General features: G+C 38.1%; 1 protein-coding gene across 4 annotated transcripts in view; it reads right to left on the bottom strand.

Moving 5' to 3' along the window:
* LOC120426071 (F-actin-monooxygenase Mical) overlaps positions 1–20422 on the bottom strand; it is a 127581-nt gene that overhangs the window by 40394 nt on the left and 66765 nt on the right. For 3 of the 4 annotated variants that reach the window (XR_008211723.1, XR_008211724.1, XM_039590757.2), the window contains exons 5-8: positions 18750–19094; positions 17223–18672; positions 13205–13573; positions 12972–13042 (exon numbers count right to left, since the gene is read on the bottom strand). Coding sequence is in view for 2 of the 4 variants with exons in the window: in XM_039590757.2 (XP_039446691.1) it covers positions 12972–13042; positions 13205–13573; positions 17223–18672; positions 18750–19094 (2235 nt within the window). In the remaining 2 variants the exon portion in view is untranslated. Of the gene's footprint in view, positions 1–11618; positions 12531–12971; positions 13043–13204; positions 13574–17222; positions 18673–18749; positions 19095–20422 lie in introns of those variants that run through there. The other variant, XM_039590758.2, reaches the window with a different exon arrangement.

Genomic DNA, 20422 nt, shown 5'->3' with positions numbered 1-20422 from the left:
TCAGAAATTTCCAGAATAGGCAAAAAATCTTTGACAGAGTAATGAATTTTTGAATCAATACTGATTTAAAAAAATCGTTGTTTTGGTCGCAAAAATCAGTATTGATTCAAAAATTCACAACTCGGTCAAAAATGTTTTTGCCTATTCTGGAAATTTCTGATAAACATGCATTCCTCTAAAACATTTCAGAAAAAAATAAAAATAGTGTTTTTGCAAATCAAGTTTTAGTGACTAAAGTGAAATTTAAAATCACCTAAAACAAATTAACCGTGTATCATTTTTTTTTCTGTGTAGTCCTTATCCATACCTACAGCTTTGCCGAAGACACCAAATCGATCAAAAAATTTCTTCAAAAGATACAGATTTTTGAACTAGTGGTCCAATGTTTTAAATGTTCAAAAATGAAACATTTGGAGAATTTTGTGATCTCTTCGAAAATAATCTTTTGAATATGTTGGGATCAAGACTAACATTTCAAAAAGTTAATTATTCAATATTACTCAGAGTAGAAAAATAGTAAGAGTAAAAAACAAAAAAACGATTATATATAATTTTAAATATTGTTTTAACAAAATATAAAAAGGTGCATCTTTGGAGAACTAGACATATACCGTAAAACGGGGTGACTTTGATAGCCGGGGTGACTTTGATAGGTTTGCGATTTTTCCGCAAAATGAAGAGTACAATTAAAATACGTAAGGAATGGTTTAGAAACATACTGACCGTGGTAGAGAAGTGTTCAAAGTACCTCAAGAAGAACTTTTCATAAAATTTTGAAAAGTTTAAAAAGTTAGTTAACTATAGTTAAGAAAATGTTGATGAAAGTCATTATTTTAAACTTCTCAAAGTGTCATGATTTTCTCAATGAACATAATTTTTAATCGGAAAACGGAATGCATTTTCGGATTCTTTGGACAATTTTCCACTAGGAGAAGGTTAAATAAGTTTGTAAATAATAAATAATATGTGTTTTTGAAACACAATTGAAAAAAATCTCCAAATTTATAGGCAATTTCAGTTGAACAAATTTCATGTAAAATGTGAAAACTTGTGATTCGTGCTTCGAATTCAGTATAAAATGCAATATAAATCGATAATTTTACAAACAAAACTAGTTTTAACAAATTTCAGGCAAAATTCCGATTTTTTAACAATTGTACCTAAAATTTATATGTATTTTGCCAAAAAGCTTATAAACTTAGTTAAATAAATATAAACATTGATTTTTTTTCTTAAAACTATATCAGCTTTTTCAGTGATGGTACATTTAGCAGACATATAAAGTTTGAACATCTTAAACATGATTTTAACAAGAAAAACTATGAATATCAAAGTCACCCCGGAATTAAAACTAAGAATTTTTAACGTAACTATTTTTCTAAACATGATTGAAAAAACTTTTTTTCCGAAATAGTGCATGGACTTTGTGTGGTCTACCCCAGTACATGTTTTAAAAATAATAATCTTGAGAAAAACCTTTCCAGTTGAGAAATAATCCAGAAATAAATTGAAATCCTATCAAAGTCACCCCGGTTTACGGTAATTTTAAATCTTGATTTAAAGTTTTAAATATCTTATAAAATTTTAAATCTTGATTTAAAGTTTTACATATCTTATTTAAAAGAAAATCGAAATCCTTTTTTTTCTTTTTAATAAAATGCAGCGTTTTTTAGTTATGAGGGTTAACTTTAAGTTAAAATAGTATATTTTTGAGTTTTTGTATAGATCCCATGTATGTCCATTTCTAAAAAAATATTTTGTTCAAAAAGCTGAAAATTGCTATACATTTTAATTTTTTGGACATTGAAATCAGACAAATAGTTGCAGAGGTATAGCATTGAAGTCGTCGAGAAATTATCCAATCATACGAATATTTTTTCCAGATTTCGAAATCAAGCCTAGCATTTCAAAAGGGCTAACACATAATCTTTGACCAAATAGACAGATGCCAAAAATGTTGTCTGGAGACTTGTATTAACGAACTAACGATGGAAAATGTCATTGGTCACTGGGAAACCAGCCAAAAAATATTTATCGTTGGGCGGCCACTACCTAGTACCGGAGGATAAAGAAACTCAGAGTAAATGTTTACAAAGTCAACCTAATGAAAATATTTTTTCTTTATTAAAATGAATGCAATTTAAGTTTGATTTTATGCCTATGGGGTTTCTTGCGGAATGCCAAATGAGTCCCACCTCAAATTTGTCCTGATATTTCATCAATAATTTGTTCACTATCACGACTTATTTTTATGATGTTGAGGTGACGCAAGGTCGCCAAAGAGAACTTCAAAGTGGAGAAGGATGGTTCTTCACCCTCATAACAGGATTTCCAACCGTTCTTTACCCTTCTGTCTGGGCACCAACCAGTTGCACACACAAGTTCAACAGGTTCACTGACCAACCAGTAAACCGATATCTGACCCGGTGGCGCTTTCTTGTACCTCCGCGGCATGTCACCTATCCATCCGAAGCCCCTTAAAAGGGTCACTCGACGTCGTCGGTGTAGTCAGTCATGGCCAACCTCTCTCTAATCGACTTCGTGTCGGCGGCGACTACCTCCTTTTCTTCAAGTGGCCATTGCCGCAACAGCAGTACGGTAGGCGGAACAAGATCTATGTTGGACACTCACGCAAACCCCCATTTCGCCCGGTTACCGGCAGGCAATCGCCTGCCTGCCACGTTAGGTTCTGCTGAGTTATTTGCGCAATAGATTAATTGATTCATAAAAAGCTACCATAATAGCTCGGATCGTGCACCATCAAGGGGCAAGACCATGTGAATAAAGGTTGGAGTCATTTTGATTTGTTTCGATTTGGATTGTTTACTTCTTGGAAGGAGCAAGTGACCTACCAGAGTTTCAAACCTTGCAAATTCCACAACCCTTGGCGCAACTTCAAGTGGCTGGTCGGAAACGCTGACAGTTTTACTGGCAAATCTGTGATTTATTTGTAACGATCGATTTCAAGTGCGGAGCTGACGCCAATTGAATTAAAAAGCAACCGTACGCAGTCGGGCGTGAATGACTCGGACGCCGCGATAATAACTCAAAAAGGTTGACGCTAGTTGGTGGTACTACCGACTCTAAACGCCAACCCCGCTAGAGAAGTTATATCATAACAGATGTTGTACTAGTCTGCGCGAAAACACTTGCGCGGAAGAGTCAACGACCGTTACGCATCGACTAGGGCGTTAGAGATGCTGGCCGAGGATCACCCATTGATGCTCGTGCAGCAACAGTCAGAACATCGGTAATAGCACACATTCTCCACCCGATGTGGGGCTGTCCACGAACTCCGTACCATTTTAACATTTTTTTAACCTAATATTACGCTTGGAAAGAAAGCAAAAACGATCAAGGGTTAAGTCAACACGTAGTCTATGGACGTCCCCCAAGCATACAATGGAAGTGACGTGAAAGCGAGATGTTTTGCATATTTTTTTTATGCGCTGTATACTTCTCGTTCACCCACTTTTTTGTGCACGTGCGACGTAACGCGACACGGAGTGTATCTGTTTTTGTTTTTATTGCCTCTTTGCTGACTCTCTCCTCTCTCTGGAGGGAGTACCATCAACAACAAGTACGAGAACAGCAACGCGAGGGGTCCGACAATGTGAATATTCACTCTGTGATGATTTCGAAAATATGTCAACAAGTTGACCTTAATGAAGGCGCCAACAAGAGTAGAAACGTTGGTTCCAAGAAATTCCTGAATCTCATGAACAATTTCCCTGGTAACAAATTTGAGAACTAAATTTTTTGACATCTCGTGACAACGGAGTGGGCCCAGCTCTTCTGATGTTTCAGTTCTTGTACCAACGTAATTCTTGAAAAATCCCAATAGTTACTAAGGGTTGGGATTACTTCGCTTCGGAGTAGTTCTCTACGTTTTCCCTAAGCGACTTTTCTTTGTTTTTTTATGAATAAAAATTAGGACTCTCCAGAAAAAAATTAGTTTCTGATTTTTTTTAATTTGACACTAAAATTTTAGATGTTTTTGTGTGGAAAAGTGTCCACGTGGTTTATGGATGATCCGTTAATGGCCAAAAAAGGCATCTCTGGAGTTTTTTTTATGAAAAAGACCAATAAACATTTTTTTTTTTTGCTTTTTAGGAGTTTTTTATACCCCTGTCTCAAGACGGATACAAAAACACCCAAAAGGCAAAAAAAAAAAATTAGCTTATTGGACCTTTTCAAAAAAAACAAATAATAAAAATTAATTTTGGAAAAAAATCCTAAATATTATCAAACAAAATTCCAAAAATCATTTTTAGAAACAATTTCGCTAAATTTTGATGAAGTGCACTGATTTCATGTTATAAGCATTTAAAGGTCATTTTTTTTCAAAAAATGTTTAGTTTTTTTTACAATAAAAGTAACTTATGAAGTTTAAAAATCAATACCCTTTTAAAAAGTTACTTTTTTTAATTCGAAATTATTCTAATAGAAGAGAGCAGAAAATTCCACAATAGTTTCATTTTTAAACATTAAAAACCGAAGGAGTAGATTCCAAGATATCGGAGGTTGGAAAATAGGGGCTAATGATGACACACAAAAAAACTTCTTTTTCACATAAATTTACCTTCAAGAGGTTTCTTAGCAACCAGCATTCCGATCAACAATTGTAACAAATTTTCTGAGTTTTTCGAAATAAGTTTTGCCTGCATAAAGTATTTTTCAATTGCAAAAACTAAACATCATTTTTGAAAAAAAATTATATGCCTATTACATGAAAATGGTGCACTTTATCAAAACTATGTTGCGAAATTTTCAATTAAAAATTTGATATTTAATAAAAAAAAAACTTTTCTTTGACAGTAATGTCGAACATTTTTGTCATTTTTGCAAGAGAACATATCTCCTGTACCAGATTTTGTATCGTCCTGAACTCTAGCCATAAAATGACAGGGTGACCACTAAAACCCCATTCTCAAATTCCCGACTTTTCCAGAACCAGAAAAAACAGGTATTTCTTACGTAATAAATTATTAAAAATCATTTTAAAAAAGGGTAATATCATGCAAAAAAATAATTTTAATAAATTTAACAAAATCTAAATATGACAATCAAAGTAAAAAATAACACTGAACATTACAAAAAATAAAAAAATACTTTGAAAAAGGATTATTATTTTGATCTAGAGTAAAAACATGAACAATCAGTCTTCACAAATAACTAGAAAATAAACAAAACATTTAATTTCAATGTTTATTTTAAAATTTTACAAACCTAAAGTTTCTGTAACTCGTTTCTAACTGAAAATTAAAAAGGATAGCAAAGTGTAAAAAAAATTGAATTTTATTTTTATTTAAATTTTTATTTTATCAAAGAATGCTTTAAACATGATTAAATGATTACAAAAAAAAATAATCAAAATATCTAGAAATTCCTTTGAAAACATGTTGTTACCAAGTTCCCCTAAATTTGTTGTAATTTCTGATTTTTAATTTTTTTTTTCAATTAATTTATTGAGTTATCAATATTAAAATTTACCACTCATTTTATGCCAAATGTGTTAAGAGACAAATTCTTTAAACATAGATGCAATGACGTAAACAAAAATTTCTTGATTCTTTTATTGCGATTTGAATTTATATTTTTTATATTTTCAAAACGTCAAAAAGTTTTTCCATTTTGCATTCAGAACGAAAAACATTTGGACTTTATTTAATATTTAAGTTTTTCCGCTAAATGTAAATCAAGCTTTAACTATAGTTATTTTCCAATGTTCAAAATATTTTTTGAGGAACCGAACATTTGGAAAAAAAATTGAGATGACTTAATAAACTCAGTTTAACATTAAAAATATTTACCAAAAAATAAACTGCCAGACATGTTGAAAAAGTTTTTTCAAAAACGCTAAAATTAAGTACTGTTTTCATGTTGGGTTTTCAAGCTAATGCTCCCACCCCCCTTTTTGTTGTTGTTTAAAGTTAGATGTTAACTTTTATTTGATAAACTTAGTCAAAAATAATTTGATTTATAAAAAAAATCTTTGTGAAATGCATGTAATCCAAATCATCGAATATTTAGGTTCTCAAACAACCTCCTTTTCAAATAATGGAAAAAAGTTTACATTTAAATTCAAGTGCTAAAGAAAAATTTAATGAATTCTATTTTAAATTTTACATAATATTGCAAAAAAAATTAAGTTAGAAAATCATTTTCAAACAATTTTTTGCGGATTTTGGCGAATTTCCGACTTGATTGGTCACCCTGAAAATGTCTTTTTAAGCATCTTTTAAAGTAGAAAAACAAAAAAAAGTATTATCGCAATTATTTTTTTAAGTGAATGAAGCCAAATAAAAAATCGGGTATTTTTTCCTTATTCAGTTTATCATAACCTAAAACTTTGCCGAAGACACCAAATCGATCGAAAATCCCCTTCTTAGGTTACAGATTTTCGAATTGACATGAGCAAAGTTTTTTTTAATGTTAAAAAAATAAAATCTCGAAAAAAAAGGCAAAATTCTAGAGGATTACATTAGGATATTAGGAACACCCCCTGGATTGAAGTTTGTATGGAAAAATCGAGAAAATTAGCATCGCATGAGGATTTTGCGGAAGGTGGCGAAAGTTTCGTCCAAATTTGCTCAAGTGTGTGAAAGTCTGATAGGAACCTACAACCATTGTTGAAGGGTACAAAACGATCCCATACCAAGGTCAATCATGCCGCAAATCATCGATTGACCGGAACTCTTGATGCCAAAGGGCCTGTTTTAACGGCAGTCAACAATAGCAAGCTAAAAGCTCGGTCGTGATTCAGCTAATGCAATTATAATTGCCAATAAAAGATAAATCCATCATCGCGGTACGCGGCGTGGGAAGGCTTGTTGTGTTTCCAACTCTGGCGCGCTCAAACTTTACGGCGGTACGGCGAAAAACTGTAAACCTTCAACATTTCTCAACCCGTTTTATTGATAGAACACCAGGAAGTGAAGCCCCTCCGACAGGTTGTCTTCAAGACCTTCCACGCGAACTCGATGTTAGCTAACAACAACAAGTGAAAGGATGACGACGCGTTCCACAACAACAACAACAAACCAGCTTAGAAAGTGTCGGGCCTTCCTTGGACGCGACCTGTCGCAGAAGTGACCAGCACCAGTTGAGTTGGGCACCCCGACAGAGATGTGCTACGCTGCGGTAATACCGATAATTTACGTCATCCGGTTCGGTTGCACACAGCGAAACCGGTCGCGCGGACTTCAACTCGACAGAATTGACAGCTACGACGGGGTTTGTTTTTGTTTTGAAGTTGGTAGCCTAGACCGAGTTTTGATAAAAAAAAGTGGCCGTCGTCGCCACCGGAAATTGCACGCAAAGTGAGTTATGCGGAGATGGTTATGGACCTCTGGTAGATTCTACGGCAAGGTATCTCGAGCTTGACAGTTTCGAATAACCTCAAACCCACTCGCGGATGGTTCCTTATCGATAAAACAATGACGCGTTCACAGATGGATTGGCAGCCGTATGATTGCGGAACATATGTCACGCTAGGCAAATCTCGCGTGGGGTGGTTCTGGGAATCCTAAATCGAGGATTCCAGCATCAAGGATTACTGACCAGTTTGAATGGAATTACCAGGATTACTGAAAATGTGTCACGGATTACACTGACCTACAAAAAATTGTCAATTGCATACAATCTAAAAATTGCATGCGATCGCACCACCCTAAGCGTTTCTCACCTACATGCAATGCATATATAGCAGGTCGTGTCGTGTTTGCGTTTGCATGCCTACATCGCACATAGAACAGATGATTACACAGCGCAGCGTTGGGGGTTGCCTCCTCCTTTGACGCCGCGGTGGCGACGCCGACCAAGATGATTCATTCAGGAACCTATTTTGGGACCATATTTCGACCCAATGATTTGAATCTCTTAAAATTGTTGAAATTCTTCATTAAAACAACGCTTTAAGCTCATATTCCCCGCTTCCCTTTCAAGTATTTCTTCCCGCCTTCGAGACAAGCTTCCATACCTGGATGTGCGCCCTTAACTTACATTTCAAGTCGAGTTGAGTGAGAACGTGCGCGCGTCGAAGCGCTGAAAAATTCCCGTTGAGCACCGGATTTCTTCCGCTATTGCTGAAAGCAGCAGCATTCTTTATTTGCATTAAGTGCTATAACTAAGCAGCATAGCAAGTCGGCTTAACCGACTGAGCAAGATAAAGCTGATAAATTAGTCGCTTCTAGGTTGATTGTGAGGAACTTGCAAAAGTGAAGCTGATTTTCATTCAGAATCACGCAAAGCTAGAAAGACTAATAACTGAGATTTTTAAGGAAATTATGGTTGAACAAATTAAGAAATATAATTCTGGAAGGATATTTTTCCAAACGAGATATCATTTTCAAAAGATTCGTAAACAATACCGAACGAGTGTTCTTTTCTAATAAATCTCTTCATTTCACTGCCACTTTCATGTGGAACCATTTTCCGACCTCCATTAACTCCGTGCACAGCACGTGTCGTTAATCCTGTAATCACATGGTTATTTTCTTGTTCAGTACCCGGCAGCAAGTACTGCGGCGTACACACTAATGAGCTTCTCAATTTGCTCCGCGCCTTTGATTGTGTAGCTGTTCCAAATAGTGTATTGTGGAAAGTGTTCCTATTTTCGACCTACATTTTGGTCCTAAAAATGTTCTATTTTGAAGGCAGACAAGAAATGCCCTAAAATGGTAGTTATTTGATGGGGCGAAAATAGAAGCCGATAGGTCGAAAATAGATACCAATGGGACGAAAATAGGTTCTCCTTCTCAATTTTCCTCGGGTATTGTTTTCGGCGTGCAAGCTTCCAGTAACTTTTGGTACCAGTAGTGGCCAGCTTTTGGAACCAGCTATACGGTTCATGATTTTGTGCAGTTTAGTCGGATTGTGGCCGATTAAATCGACCAGGACGAGTTTAAATCAAATTAAGTTATTACAAACGTGTGCGGTCTGATGCGCTTCGCTCACCCCTCAGTTTGAGCTTGTAATAATGCCAACCATGATGTGACAGATGACCCTTTCCTAATACAAACAATCGATTCTCGCACGTTTGCAGAAAGTCGTTTCGCCGATTAGGCATTTCACCATAGTTTTTTAATGCATGAAAATTAATGAAAAAAGCTTTGTACTTATTTTTTAATGAAAAAACTATAAAATTGTTTTTTTTAAATTTTAAATGGCAAAACACTGCTGCAAAAATGATTATTTTTTTAAGATGGTATTTTTTAAAAGAATGCAAAATCCCACATAAAAAATATTCACAATACAATTTCAACAATTTATTTTGAAATCTGAATTGTTTTTAAAAGAACTGCTTATTTTTGAACCAGCCAGTTAAAAAAAATGCAAAATTGCACAAATTATTTTTTCCTGAAAACTTGTTATTTTAAACTCCTAGGATCCGCTCATGTAACAGACACATTTTTTATAAAATTTAGAAATTGCCAAAAGAATGCAAAATATTTGTTTAAATGTTTAAAAGACTGTAAAAACTTGAAAATTTCACATTTTTTCAAGAAACTGTTCAAGCTCAAAAAAAAATGCATAAAAACACACAATAGCAACGCAATTTATAAAATTCAAAGAACTACTTGTTAAGAAGAAAGCAAAAACTCATGGAAAATATTTTTTTATAACTAGTTTGTTTGCAAAGAACTGCTCATATTTGAAAGAATGCAAAAACTCATAGATATTTTCAACCAATTTATTTTCCAAGAACTGATAATGTTGAAAATAAAGCAAAAACTCATAGAAATTATCTTTTTTTTAAACCAACTTATTTTAAAAGAACTGGTGATATTGAAAAGAATGCAAAAACGCATAGAATTTGTTTACAAAAAATTCGATAATGTTCGTTAGAATGTAAAAAAAACAAAGTTATTTTTCAAATAACGAATTTTCTAAACCAATGGATTTTTTTTAAATCCAGCAAATTTTCAAAATATTGGCCATGTTCGAATGAATGCAAAAAAAAACAATTTTTAAATGGATCTAAGATTTTGCAAATTTTGCGATTAATTTTTTTTTATTTGGGTGAAACTAACGCTTTCCCTGTTTCAAAAGAAGCAATTTTGCATCATCTATTTTTCCATACAAGTGTCCAAGTGGGTTGGTCATATAAAACGGGAATGTAAAAGTATGAAATTATATTTGTATATTAAGGAGGAATTTTCTGATCGGTTTGGTGTCTTCGGCAAAGTTGTAGGTTATAATTAGAACATTTCGGAAAATAGATACACGGATTTTTCGTTTTATTATTATTTAACTTTTTGTCACTTAAAGTTAAATCCACGTGTTTTTTTTTAATTTGCGAGATTTTTTGATACTTTTCAGGGGACTAAAATAGACATTTTCTGAGACATAGTGCATGATGATGCAAAATTTGTTTATGATTTTATATTTTTTTGAAAAACTCATGCTTTTGAAAAAAAAATAGAAAATCTGATCAAACCTAAACCTAAACACCTATGTAAATTCCCTCTTTTTCTTGAGCTTGGGAGTTTAGGTGTTAAAAGTCATTTTTTTTAAACGAGATCGAATTTGCAATCGAAAAGTATCTTTCATTTTTTTTATTTATAAAATGTTCTTTTTTCAAGTTGTAGCTACTTTTAGGCATACATTTTTGGTTTCTTTCCATATTATTGCATTTAAAAAATACTTCTTGAAAGAATAGCACCCAATTTTTTTTTTAAATGACAAAATTTCTTACAATTTTGTGTCAGGAACTTTGAAAATCGGGCAATTATTTTCTGATACACAGCCTCATTAAGATTTCGAATCGATTAAAATGTGTTTTTTCATGTGTCACCTTATTAGCATTCAACTGACGATATCTCGGAAACTATTGATCCGATTTTCAATTTTGAAAAATGAAAATTTGCAAAATTGAAAATCTTTTTAAAAAGTTTATAATTTGGTCTTAATTATGAAAAAAGTAAAATCATCTATTTCTGGACATTTTTCGAAGCAAAGATTGTTTTTTAAATTTTAAATTTATATTTATTGAAAAGATCAGAAAATTTCACAAAAGTTTCATTTTTATACATTGAAAATCGGACCAATACTTTTCGAGGTATCGTCAGTTGAAAATCACAGGTTAATTAGGTGACACACAGAAAAAATAATTTCTATCGACTCGAAATTTAAGCGAGCCTGCATCTCTTTATATGTAAAAACTAATGATGCAAAATGTCTTCTTTTGACATGCGTTGAAAATGTTTCATAAAAAAAATACAAATAAAAGTCGTGGCGAAATGTCCCGCACCCCAAATACCGTTGACAAAATAAAACCCGACCCCACCGAGATTCGAACACCCCCCGTTTACGGCCATTGAACCCGCGCGCCCCTACCAACTGAGTTACGCTCACCTCTCGTTGACAACGCGACAGGATGCCATTAAAAATCAAACGAAAGCGAAATCGACCGCAAACGAAGCGTAATCGATTGCGTCGATTCGCAAAAAAATCTGCAATTTTGACCAACTTTAAGGAACCAACAATACCGGTGTTAGTGTAGAGCGGAAAACCTAATCAAACATGATTGATTCATTCACAAGCAGCGAACGGTGTGGGGAATGGAGCGTGCAGGATCCCAGCTGGTGTCCGTGTCTAATAAATTACAACGAGAGCTAATTTGGGGCTGGATTTATTAAATCAGAGGCAGAGTCACTCAACGAACGTTTTATTGTTATCGTTATTAGCTTGGTACACACACACACTAACGCACGAACGCTTTGTTGTCCGGACGGTTGGTCTTATCTTGGGCTCGCTAAACTCCCGCTCTATCTCGCTCTGCTTTTGGTTGGTTCGTTCGCTCACACACTCACACAAACGCACGCCGGTAATAAACACACTTATCGAGGCTCTTTATTAGTACATCAAGTGTCTGCGTGTATTTGTGTGTGTTTTATTTGTTTATCTATTTACAAATCGGCTCGGCTTAGCTCTAATGGAACGATTAGGTTAAATTAGGGTACCTCTACAAGTATACAACATTTATACAACGGGCCTTAATCCGCGGTGCGGCTAATCACTCGGTCGTCCTTTGTTGGTGTGTCTGTCTCTATAATACATGCGATCTGTCCGTCCGTCCGTCCCTAATCACTTAAGCCTAGCAGCAGCGCCGCCAGGTAGCGATCGGCAAGCCGCTCAAATGCACCGACGGAGCTGTACCAGAGGAGCACTCCGAACGGAATCGATAGCAGGGCTACCGACAAGGTGGAGCAGTAGCCGTTCTTCCAGCTGTGCTTGAGTGGGGGTTGTGCATTGTTGTTGTGTTTCAAGGAAGAACGAGTCGGGACCATCATCATCATCTGCGGGTTTGGGTGGTGGCCGTCCAGGTCAGGTTGCTCCGTACCTCCAGCGGACGAGGTAGGACCTGAAGCGGAGGTTGCGGGATCAAGGAGCGGAATGGTGGTGGTGGTTGTGGAATTGGAAGAAGGAATGGTGGAAGTGTTGGAGGATGGAAGAGGATCGTTGGAAGAAGAAGTGTCTGTTTCGGAACCGGACCGAGTTCCGAGCGTGACATTACCATTCTCATCCTGAGTTGAAGAAACAAAGGTTGCTTTGAACGTGTACTGCTCCAGGAAGTGTGTGTGTTTTGTGTAAGGTAGCAAGCGGAACCAATGAACTACGGGCATGCACTGACGGATACAATATGGTAGTGGTATGTAACAAGCAGGAGGGTGTTACGTGTCTACGGATCTACGGAAGCACCATTCTACGTAAGTGACACCTCATGAAGGGTGAGAGAGCGTGATGATGATGGGTTTTTTTTTTTGTGAGAAGAGGAACTACGCCACCGGTCCCAGCGGACCGAGCGCAGCCGAAGGAGGAGGAGGATGTTGTCGTTGCAGCAGCTGTTGCTGCTGGTGAGCTAGGAAGAACCGATCGTAGCCGACCATCCAGGCGAATGGTGGCTGAAAGGCGAGATGGACGAGACAGACGGCGACCAGAAAGCGGCCAACGCTCGCGATACTTACAATGTTGCCAAACTTCTCATAGCTGCGACGTTTCTTCGCTCGCTTTGTCGTGTCGGTTTGTGGTGAAGCAACTGTTCGTGCAACGAGGTGGTGTATTCAACAATCGGACGACGACGACGACGGCGCGACAGCAACCGGAACGTTCCGAGCGACGGATGGAGAGCAATTGAGAGAATAGAAAACTTGTTTTAACAACACGATTCGGCCGCACAGTAGGCTGCAAAGGATATTACTTGGACTAGATTCCGCGCCGAGCACCTTGCGGCTGCGCTTCGCACGCTCCTCCTCGTTGTAGATCGACGTCTTTCGGATGCCGGTGGCACTGGCGGCGGCCATGATCGCCGGCGTCGTACTGACACCACCAGCGGCAGCTGCGTTCGCCTGCATCCGGTTGACGGCGAAGCGGCGCAGCTTCGCAAACTCCTCCATGCTGTCGATCTGCTGCTTCTGCTTGAACTCGGCGTAGTCCAGCTTGGGGTGCTTGACGTGGGGGATTTCGCCGCGGAACACCTCGCAGATCTGCTCCAGGTAGTTGAGCCACTGCTTCGAGTCGACGCTGGTCAGCGAGAGCGAGTCCTGGCCGGACATGACGCGGGGGATTGCTAGGAGGGTGGGATGCACGTTACATACTTGATGTCGGAAATCTTGCAGCCTTGTTCTGCAGTTCTTCTGATCTTCGTTCTTCTGGTTGTCTAATCTACTGATCTTCTAGTCATCTGTTTTTGCTGATCTTCTGAACTTCTATGCTTTTACTCTTCTTGTATTCAGGTCTTTTAATCTTTTGGTCTTCTCGTATTCTAGTCTAGTTTAGCCTTGTATTCTGGTATTCAAAGCTTCTATTCTTCTGGTCTTGTTTAAGTCTTCTAGTCTTTTGGTCCTCTAAGCTTCTGCTCTTCTGGTATAAAAGTATTCTTATGTTTTGATCTTCTAGAATAGTCAAGTCTTCTCAGCCTATACTCTTCTAGTTTTGTCTATTCTCTTCTCATCTTCTAATCTTTTGGTCTTCCAGATGCTTCCGCTCTTCTGGTTTTCTATTCCAGTCATGTCTAGTCAAGTCAAGTCTGGTATTCTGGGTTTCTGAGCTTCTACTCTTCAGGGTTTCTGGTTTTTTAGTCTGCTGTTCTTCATGACTTCTTGTCTTCTGGTCTTCTAGGCTTCTTCTCCTTTGGTCTTCTCGTCTAGTCCAGTCAAGTCTTGTATTCTAGTCTTCTAATCTTTTACCCTTCAGCTCATTTAGACTTCCAGGCTTCTGCTTTTCTGGTTTTTGAGTTCAGTTTTGTCGGGTATTCTGGATTTCTAAGTTTGTACTATTCTTGGTTTCAAGTTCCTGAGCAAGCTTCCCTGCACCGTGCGGTACACACGGTTCGCTTGTACCTCGGGTTTGCTTTGCGCCTGCTTTGTTCGGTTTACACCCGTACCCGACTCACACGAACCGAGGGTATTTTGGTTCATCGTACCAGCGCACCACGACACTCTCAGTTCGCCGCGTCGGTTTTGTGTCTGGCACTCACCCATGGCATGAACCCGGTATATGAGCCAAGGTGCTTCACTCGTTACGAGCCGAGGTACGTGTCGTGGTACGCGCTGGCGGTACAAAACGGGTTCAATACCACGACACGTACCACGGCACGCTGGGTTCATGCCATGGGTGAGTGCCAGACACAAAACCGATGGGGCGAGCCGAGAGTGTCGTGGTGCGCTGGTACGATGTACCAAGATACCAATACATAAATGGGTTCAGGCACGTACCGAAGCTAGAAAACCAAACCCGCGGTGTGCGTTGGCACTGGCGCATGGGAAGCTTGTTCCTGAGTCTGCTTGATATTTCAGTCTAATAGACTACTAAATTTGGGATCTTTTTCTCATTCAGTCTAATATTCAGGTTCTAGTCATAATTTCTTCTAGTCCTCGTAGAGTTTCTAGTGTTTTGGTCTTCTTGTCTCCTTAACTTCCACTCATCTAGCGTTTTAACACAGAGTAATCCAGAGGGATCACCTCAAAGAAAAGTAAGTTTAGTCATTTTGGATTTCATTACGTTTAAATGCGTGTCATGTACCTTTGATGTAACGCGGAATCGATCTCAAAATAAAATGGCAGTGTTACTTCTGAATTACTCTGAGGTTTAGTCTTCTTTCTTCTACAAAGTGATTATTACACTCAATCAAATTTAAATATTCAAAAATTCTTTGATTTAAATGTTGAAAAGTATCGAAAATTTTTATGTTTCAAAATTTTAGAAAAACATTTAAATTATAAATATCTTTAAAATTCCAACTCATGAAAATTCCTAAAACTAAAAAAAATAAAATTTTCAACTGAAACAAATATTTTAAAATTCTCAGAATTTTTGATATTCTTTGTATTTATAAATTTATACGAAAAAGGTTTCCGAAATGTATTTCATCTTGTGTTTAAAATGATTATTTGAGATTTTTGAAAATCTTAAAAATTAACATTTTCTCGAAATTTTATTAAAATTTATAAGTTTATAGATTTTTTTCAATCCATAAAATTATTAAAATTTTACAACTTCGTCATTTTTTAAAAACATTGATTTTATTTTTGAACTCTTAAAATTTATTTAGTTTTTTTTTGTATTTTTAATTTTAAAATTTGAAAGTACCAAAGTTATAAAAAGTCTTAAGGTTTGAATGTTGTTAAATTGTTTGAATTTTTAGTTTTCATGGATTAGTAAACTTTGAAAAATATTTGCAACGCCCTTATTGAAATTCTAAGGTTTAAAAAAAATATATTTAAAAATTCAAAATTATGTCAATTTTTTTCAATTTCTCAAGTGTTTTTTGTTTAAAAAAAAACTTTTAATGTTTATTCTAATTTATTTAATTTTTTTATTTAGAAATTTTTCTAAACATTATTTATTTTAAAAATTAAAGGAATGTGTAATTTTTTAGTTTGTTTTAATTCTCATTTTTTTTTAATTTTTGGTTGTTTACCGTTCTCTAATTTTGAAATCTAAAAAAAATAAATCTGAAAAAAATTTAAGCAATTTTTTGTGAAATTTTATTATTTTTTTTAATTTGGAAGTTTATTAGGTCGTTTTAAATATTAATACTTGAATGTATTTCAAAATTTCCCCGAAAAATAATAGTTTATTTTTAATTTTTAAGATATTCACCAATCTTAAAAATTTAAAAAAATCAAGTTTTGAAAATTGTTACATTTTTTTAATTTTTAAGATTCTTTTTTTGCATTGAAAATCGTAGATTTTATTAAATTAAAAATTTGTAATTTCGTCAAAATTTTGTTTTTTTACCAATTTTTTTTTTAAATTCAGAAAAATTATAAAACATTTGAAATTTATAGAAAAATATTTTGAATTTTTTGATGTTTTATTTTTGTTTTAAGATTTTTTTTTAAAAAAAGCTTCTTATTTGAATATTTTTTAATTCTTTGCGGCTTTACATTTTAGAAGAGGCCTTTATTGTTTTTAGTTTAAAAAAATATTTTGTATTTAAGTTTTCTTAAAATTTTGAATAACCTTGAAATGTTAAGAATTCTCTTTGTTTTTGGGTTTTTTTCAGTTTTTTCAAACTGCTCAAACTTACAAAAAAGAAAAATAAATTAAAAGAATATATATTCTGACATTTTTTTTTAATTTCTTATTTCTTCAAAAAAATTAAACGCAAACAAAAACATGAATTTTGGGGAATAAAAATATGTTAAAAAAATAAAATGGGGAAAAAACATCTTTTAATTTGTTGAGAAATTTTATGTGTTTTTCTTTTTAATTTGGCCGTCTTTAGACCGTTACATAAATTGAAAAAAAAATCGCTTCAAAATTTTCCTGGCTTACAAAATATTTAAATCTACTGTAAATGTAACAGACATGTTGAAATTTTCAAAAAATTTCGAATTATTAATTTTTTTTAAAATATTTTTAGTTTGAAATTTTTAAAATTTATGAATATTGTTATTTTTTGTAATATTGGAATCTTAAAAATTCTTGGCACTTTGGAAATTTATGCTTTTTTTTTAATCTTAACCTTTATAGTGTTATTGTTTTAATCAAGAATATCAAAAAAATCTTTAAAAAAAAATTCATCGTAATTTGTCGATGTTAAATCGTTATTTTACTATCAAGAAATCGTTAATCGAGTGCAATAATCACCACGCTAGTCTTGCAGACGTTTGGTTTTCATTTCTATATTGTTGTCTTTTTGTTCCAATCTAGTGTAGTTTCTGTACGTCAATCTTCAAGTCTTCTAGTCTTGACCCTCTCCTTCAACTCACCCAAGTGATCTTCCAGTATCGCGAACGCAAACTCGTTGCACTCGTCCGCCGAGCAGCCCTGCAGCTCCTCCAGGTTCACCAGATCCGGCCGGTACCGGTTGATCAGCGTGCAGAGTACGCGCCCGTTGGTGAAGCACTGCGACGCGTCCGACAGCTCCTGCACAAACTGGTTCTCCTTGAGCTGGGACTTGACCCACCGCAGCAGCACGATTCCGAGCGGGACTGTGTCGTTGGTGCGTCGCTTGCGCTGCTTCGTGACGGTCACTTCGGGACCCGTGGTGAGCGCGTTCGAGTCGAGGAAGGTTTGCTCGAGGAGGGCCGGGTCGTCCGTGTCGAGCAGGTGCTTGACCTGGATCATGTTGACGGAGGCTTTGTTGAGGTTGGGGTAGCGCGTGCTCGGGTCTACCGTGTAGGCGCCGATGTCGCGGTGTAGGTTTTCCGGGGTTGTTTGGGCGAGTAGTCGGTAGATGGACTCTCGCGTGGCTAGCACCGCTAGGAGGCTGTTCTTCGGGTTGGAGAAGAGTTTGATGGCGTAGGCGGCGTCCATGCTGGAGAGGAATCCTCTGGCGCAGCCGGATCCGGTCGGCCAGAAGGGCTCGAGTAGGCTGTCACCGACGAGGCAGGACAGCAGTCGGTAGTTCTTGCGGACGGTGATTTTGCACGAGTTGTCGGCGGCGAACATCGAGGTGAAATCGAACATGGCGACGTCGGGCTTGCCGTAGTGGTTCACGGCGAACTCCAAGTTGGGCATTTGGTATTTGGTGGAGAAGTTGGCGGCTTCTTTTGCGTAGTCTAGGAGTTTGGTGGTGTCTACGTTCGCGGAAGAGAGCAGTTCGGCGGGATCGGCGTAATCCTGCATGATGACGCCCTTGTCCAGCAGACTGTGCTTCTTGGCGGTCATGACGAAGTAGTGCGTTTCGTCCTTGTAGTAGACGATGTTCTCCAGGTCGATACCGGTCGTTTGGTACAGTTCCTTGAAGAACGACTGGTTGAAGATGAACGCCACCCCGCTGATCTCTTCGACCTTGGCTTCCGCTTCGGTCTTTTTGTTGATGAAGTTGGCAGTGATGGCGATGGCGAGCTTGCCGCGGAACTCCTTCCGCTTGAAGCCCTCGAGCGTGTTGCGTTTGCCATCGGCACCGATGAGGACATCGAACTCGTAGTGTGACACGGCGTGATCTTCGGGCGAGACGGCCGCGCGCCATCCGCAGCCGTCCTTTGGTTCGAGCTCGCGCGTAAACGAGACACCCTCGTGCACCTCAACGCCCAGGATGAGGGCCACCTTGAGCAGGATGCACTGCAGCTGTCGGATCGAGATGTGGTCGATCGAGCCGGCGCAGAACTTACCGTAGAACTTTTTCGCACCGAGCGCCTTGAGATCAGTGATTAGAAATGGCCACAGGTGCAGTACGTTATTCCTAGAAATCCTATCACGTTTTTCTACCACAACCTAGTCGAGGGAGGGGGCGAGCAAAGGGTTCCGTGTTTTAGGAACAGATCGACAGAGCGCTACAATGGGGTACTTACCACTTTGGCACCGAGCAGCTGGGCCTCGATTGCCGTACGCAGACCGCACGGGCCTGCGCCGATGACTAGAACGCGCGTTCCGCTCGCGGCGGTGCCTTTGTTGTACGCGCGATGGGACGCCCGGGCGTCGAACTTCTTCCACAGGGCTTGCGCCTTCCAGTTGCGGATTTTCGACTTGAACTTCGGGTAGAACTCGTTCAGCGGGCCGGGCCGCAGCTGCAGAATATCACACATGTTTCGGTACAGGCCGAGGATCTGGCGCATCGTGGTGGCCGCGCAAAAGTGGTCAAACATTTCGGCGGCCAGCCCGGCCGCCTCGTGCTCACTGATGGCTGTATTCATTTTCTGGAAGGCGGGAGAGAAGAAGAAAAAGGTTAGAATCTTGGTTGCTAGTATCGAGTAGTCAGTATTGATCGTGTTCAAAATAAAATCGATGTCCTCAAACACTCAACTATTAGTAGTGAACGCCCTGAAGATCTTAGGCGCTTAAAAATTGCACATGGATTTATCTTCATCGGTATTGTTCGAGTTCAAAAAAGGTAACCCACGAACCCCACCAATTAATCACGCTCTAAATTTAACAAATGACCACCTTTGCACTACTTTCCTATACACCGCTGCAGCTGCCAACGAACCCCACAGCTAATCCCGCACCATTAGATGAAACAACAAACGACCGCGCCTTGTTGCGTTGCAGTCGCGTCACACAGTCTCTCCAAAGAAGCGCGCAGTTCTGCCGCCGCTAATATGTCAACAATTTACACCTACTCACGGCGACACGTCCGCCACGACTGAACAGCCGGTTTGGGGCGCCTCACACTCCATACGCGCGGCGAGAATCAACGTTCACTTTCCATTGAGATATCGCGAAGAACGCCCCGACTGCAAGAAAGAAGCACCCGATGACCGGCGAAGTTAACGAAATTCTTCGTCGTGTGCTACACGCCACGTTGAACACGGAATTGTGAGTCCGCACCAATGCGGAATCGACAAAGAGGAGGTCTTCGACAGCTGTGACCTTAGATGGTCAAAACAAGGCCCGCCGCGCGCCAAATCTTCCCTCCCGGCTTTAATAGCTGGACGACAACGACACCAAGAAGCTCCTTTTAGGCACCCTCCCTTGCTCTGACTCACAACCGCATCGTGTTGCTCACACGAACACAACCGCGCGTTGACTTCGAGTGGAATCGCGTTTAAAATCCAAATCTTATCTCGAGACTCCTTCCACCAACCCCTTTGGAACTTCACCACCGCCCCAGCTACCTTCAGACAGTTTCAATGAACCTCTCTTTTACCATATTTAGCGAAACCAGTAATGAGCAGAGCTTGGACTTTCCGCGCCCAGAACCGCACAAAGAATATTGTCTCCTAAAACCCCGTCCGGTTGATGGAATCTAGGCACGAACTCCATTGTGTCCGACGAGACGTTGAGGAATTCCGGGGTCATCCCGATTCTCCCAAGTGACTAAATTTTCTAGTTGGGTGGCGAATTCGTAGAATATTACAAGTTCAAATTGATACCTCACAAACTCCCTTTACGAAAACACAATTTCTACCCGTGCAAGTGTTCATCAACGCCTTACGGATTTCTGCTGGTAAAATGAGTGCGACACCCCCTAGCGCGCCGTTCTTCTTCGTTGACCGTGTCGTCGTGTGGCTTTGGGGATTGCATC

The sequence above is a fragment of the Culex pipiens genome, chromosome 1 (assembly GCF_016801865.2).
Source record: "Culex pipiens pallens isolate TS chromosome 1, TS_CPP_V2, whole genome shotgun sequence".
Taxonomy (NCBI): domain Eukaryota; kingdom Metazoa; phylum Arthropoda; class Insecta; order Diptera; family Culicidae; genus Culex; species Culex pipiens.
The sequence above is the reverse complement of the archived record's forward strand: the minus strand, read 5'-3'. Positions and strand labels throughout refer to the sequence as shown.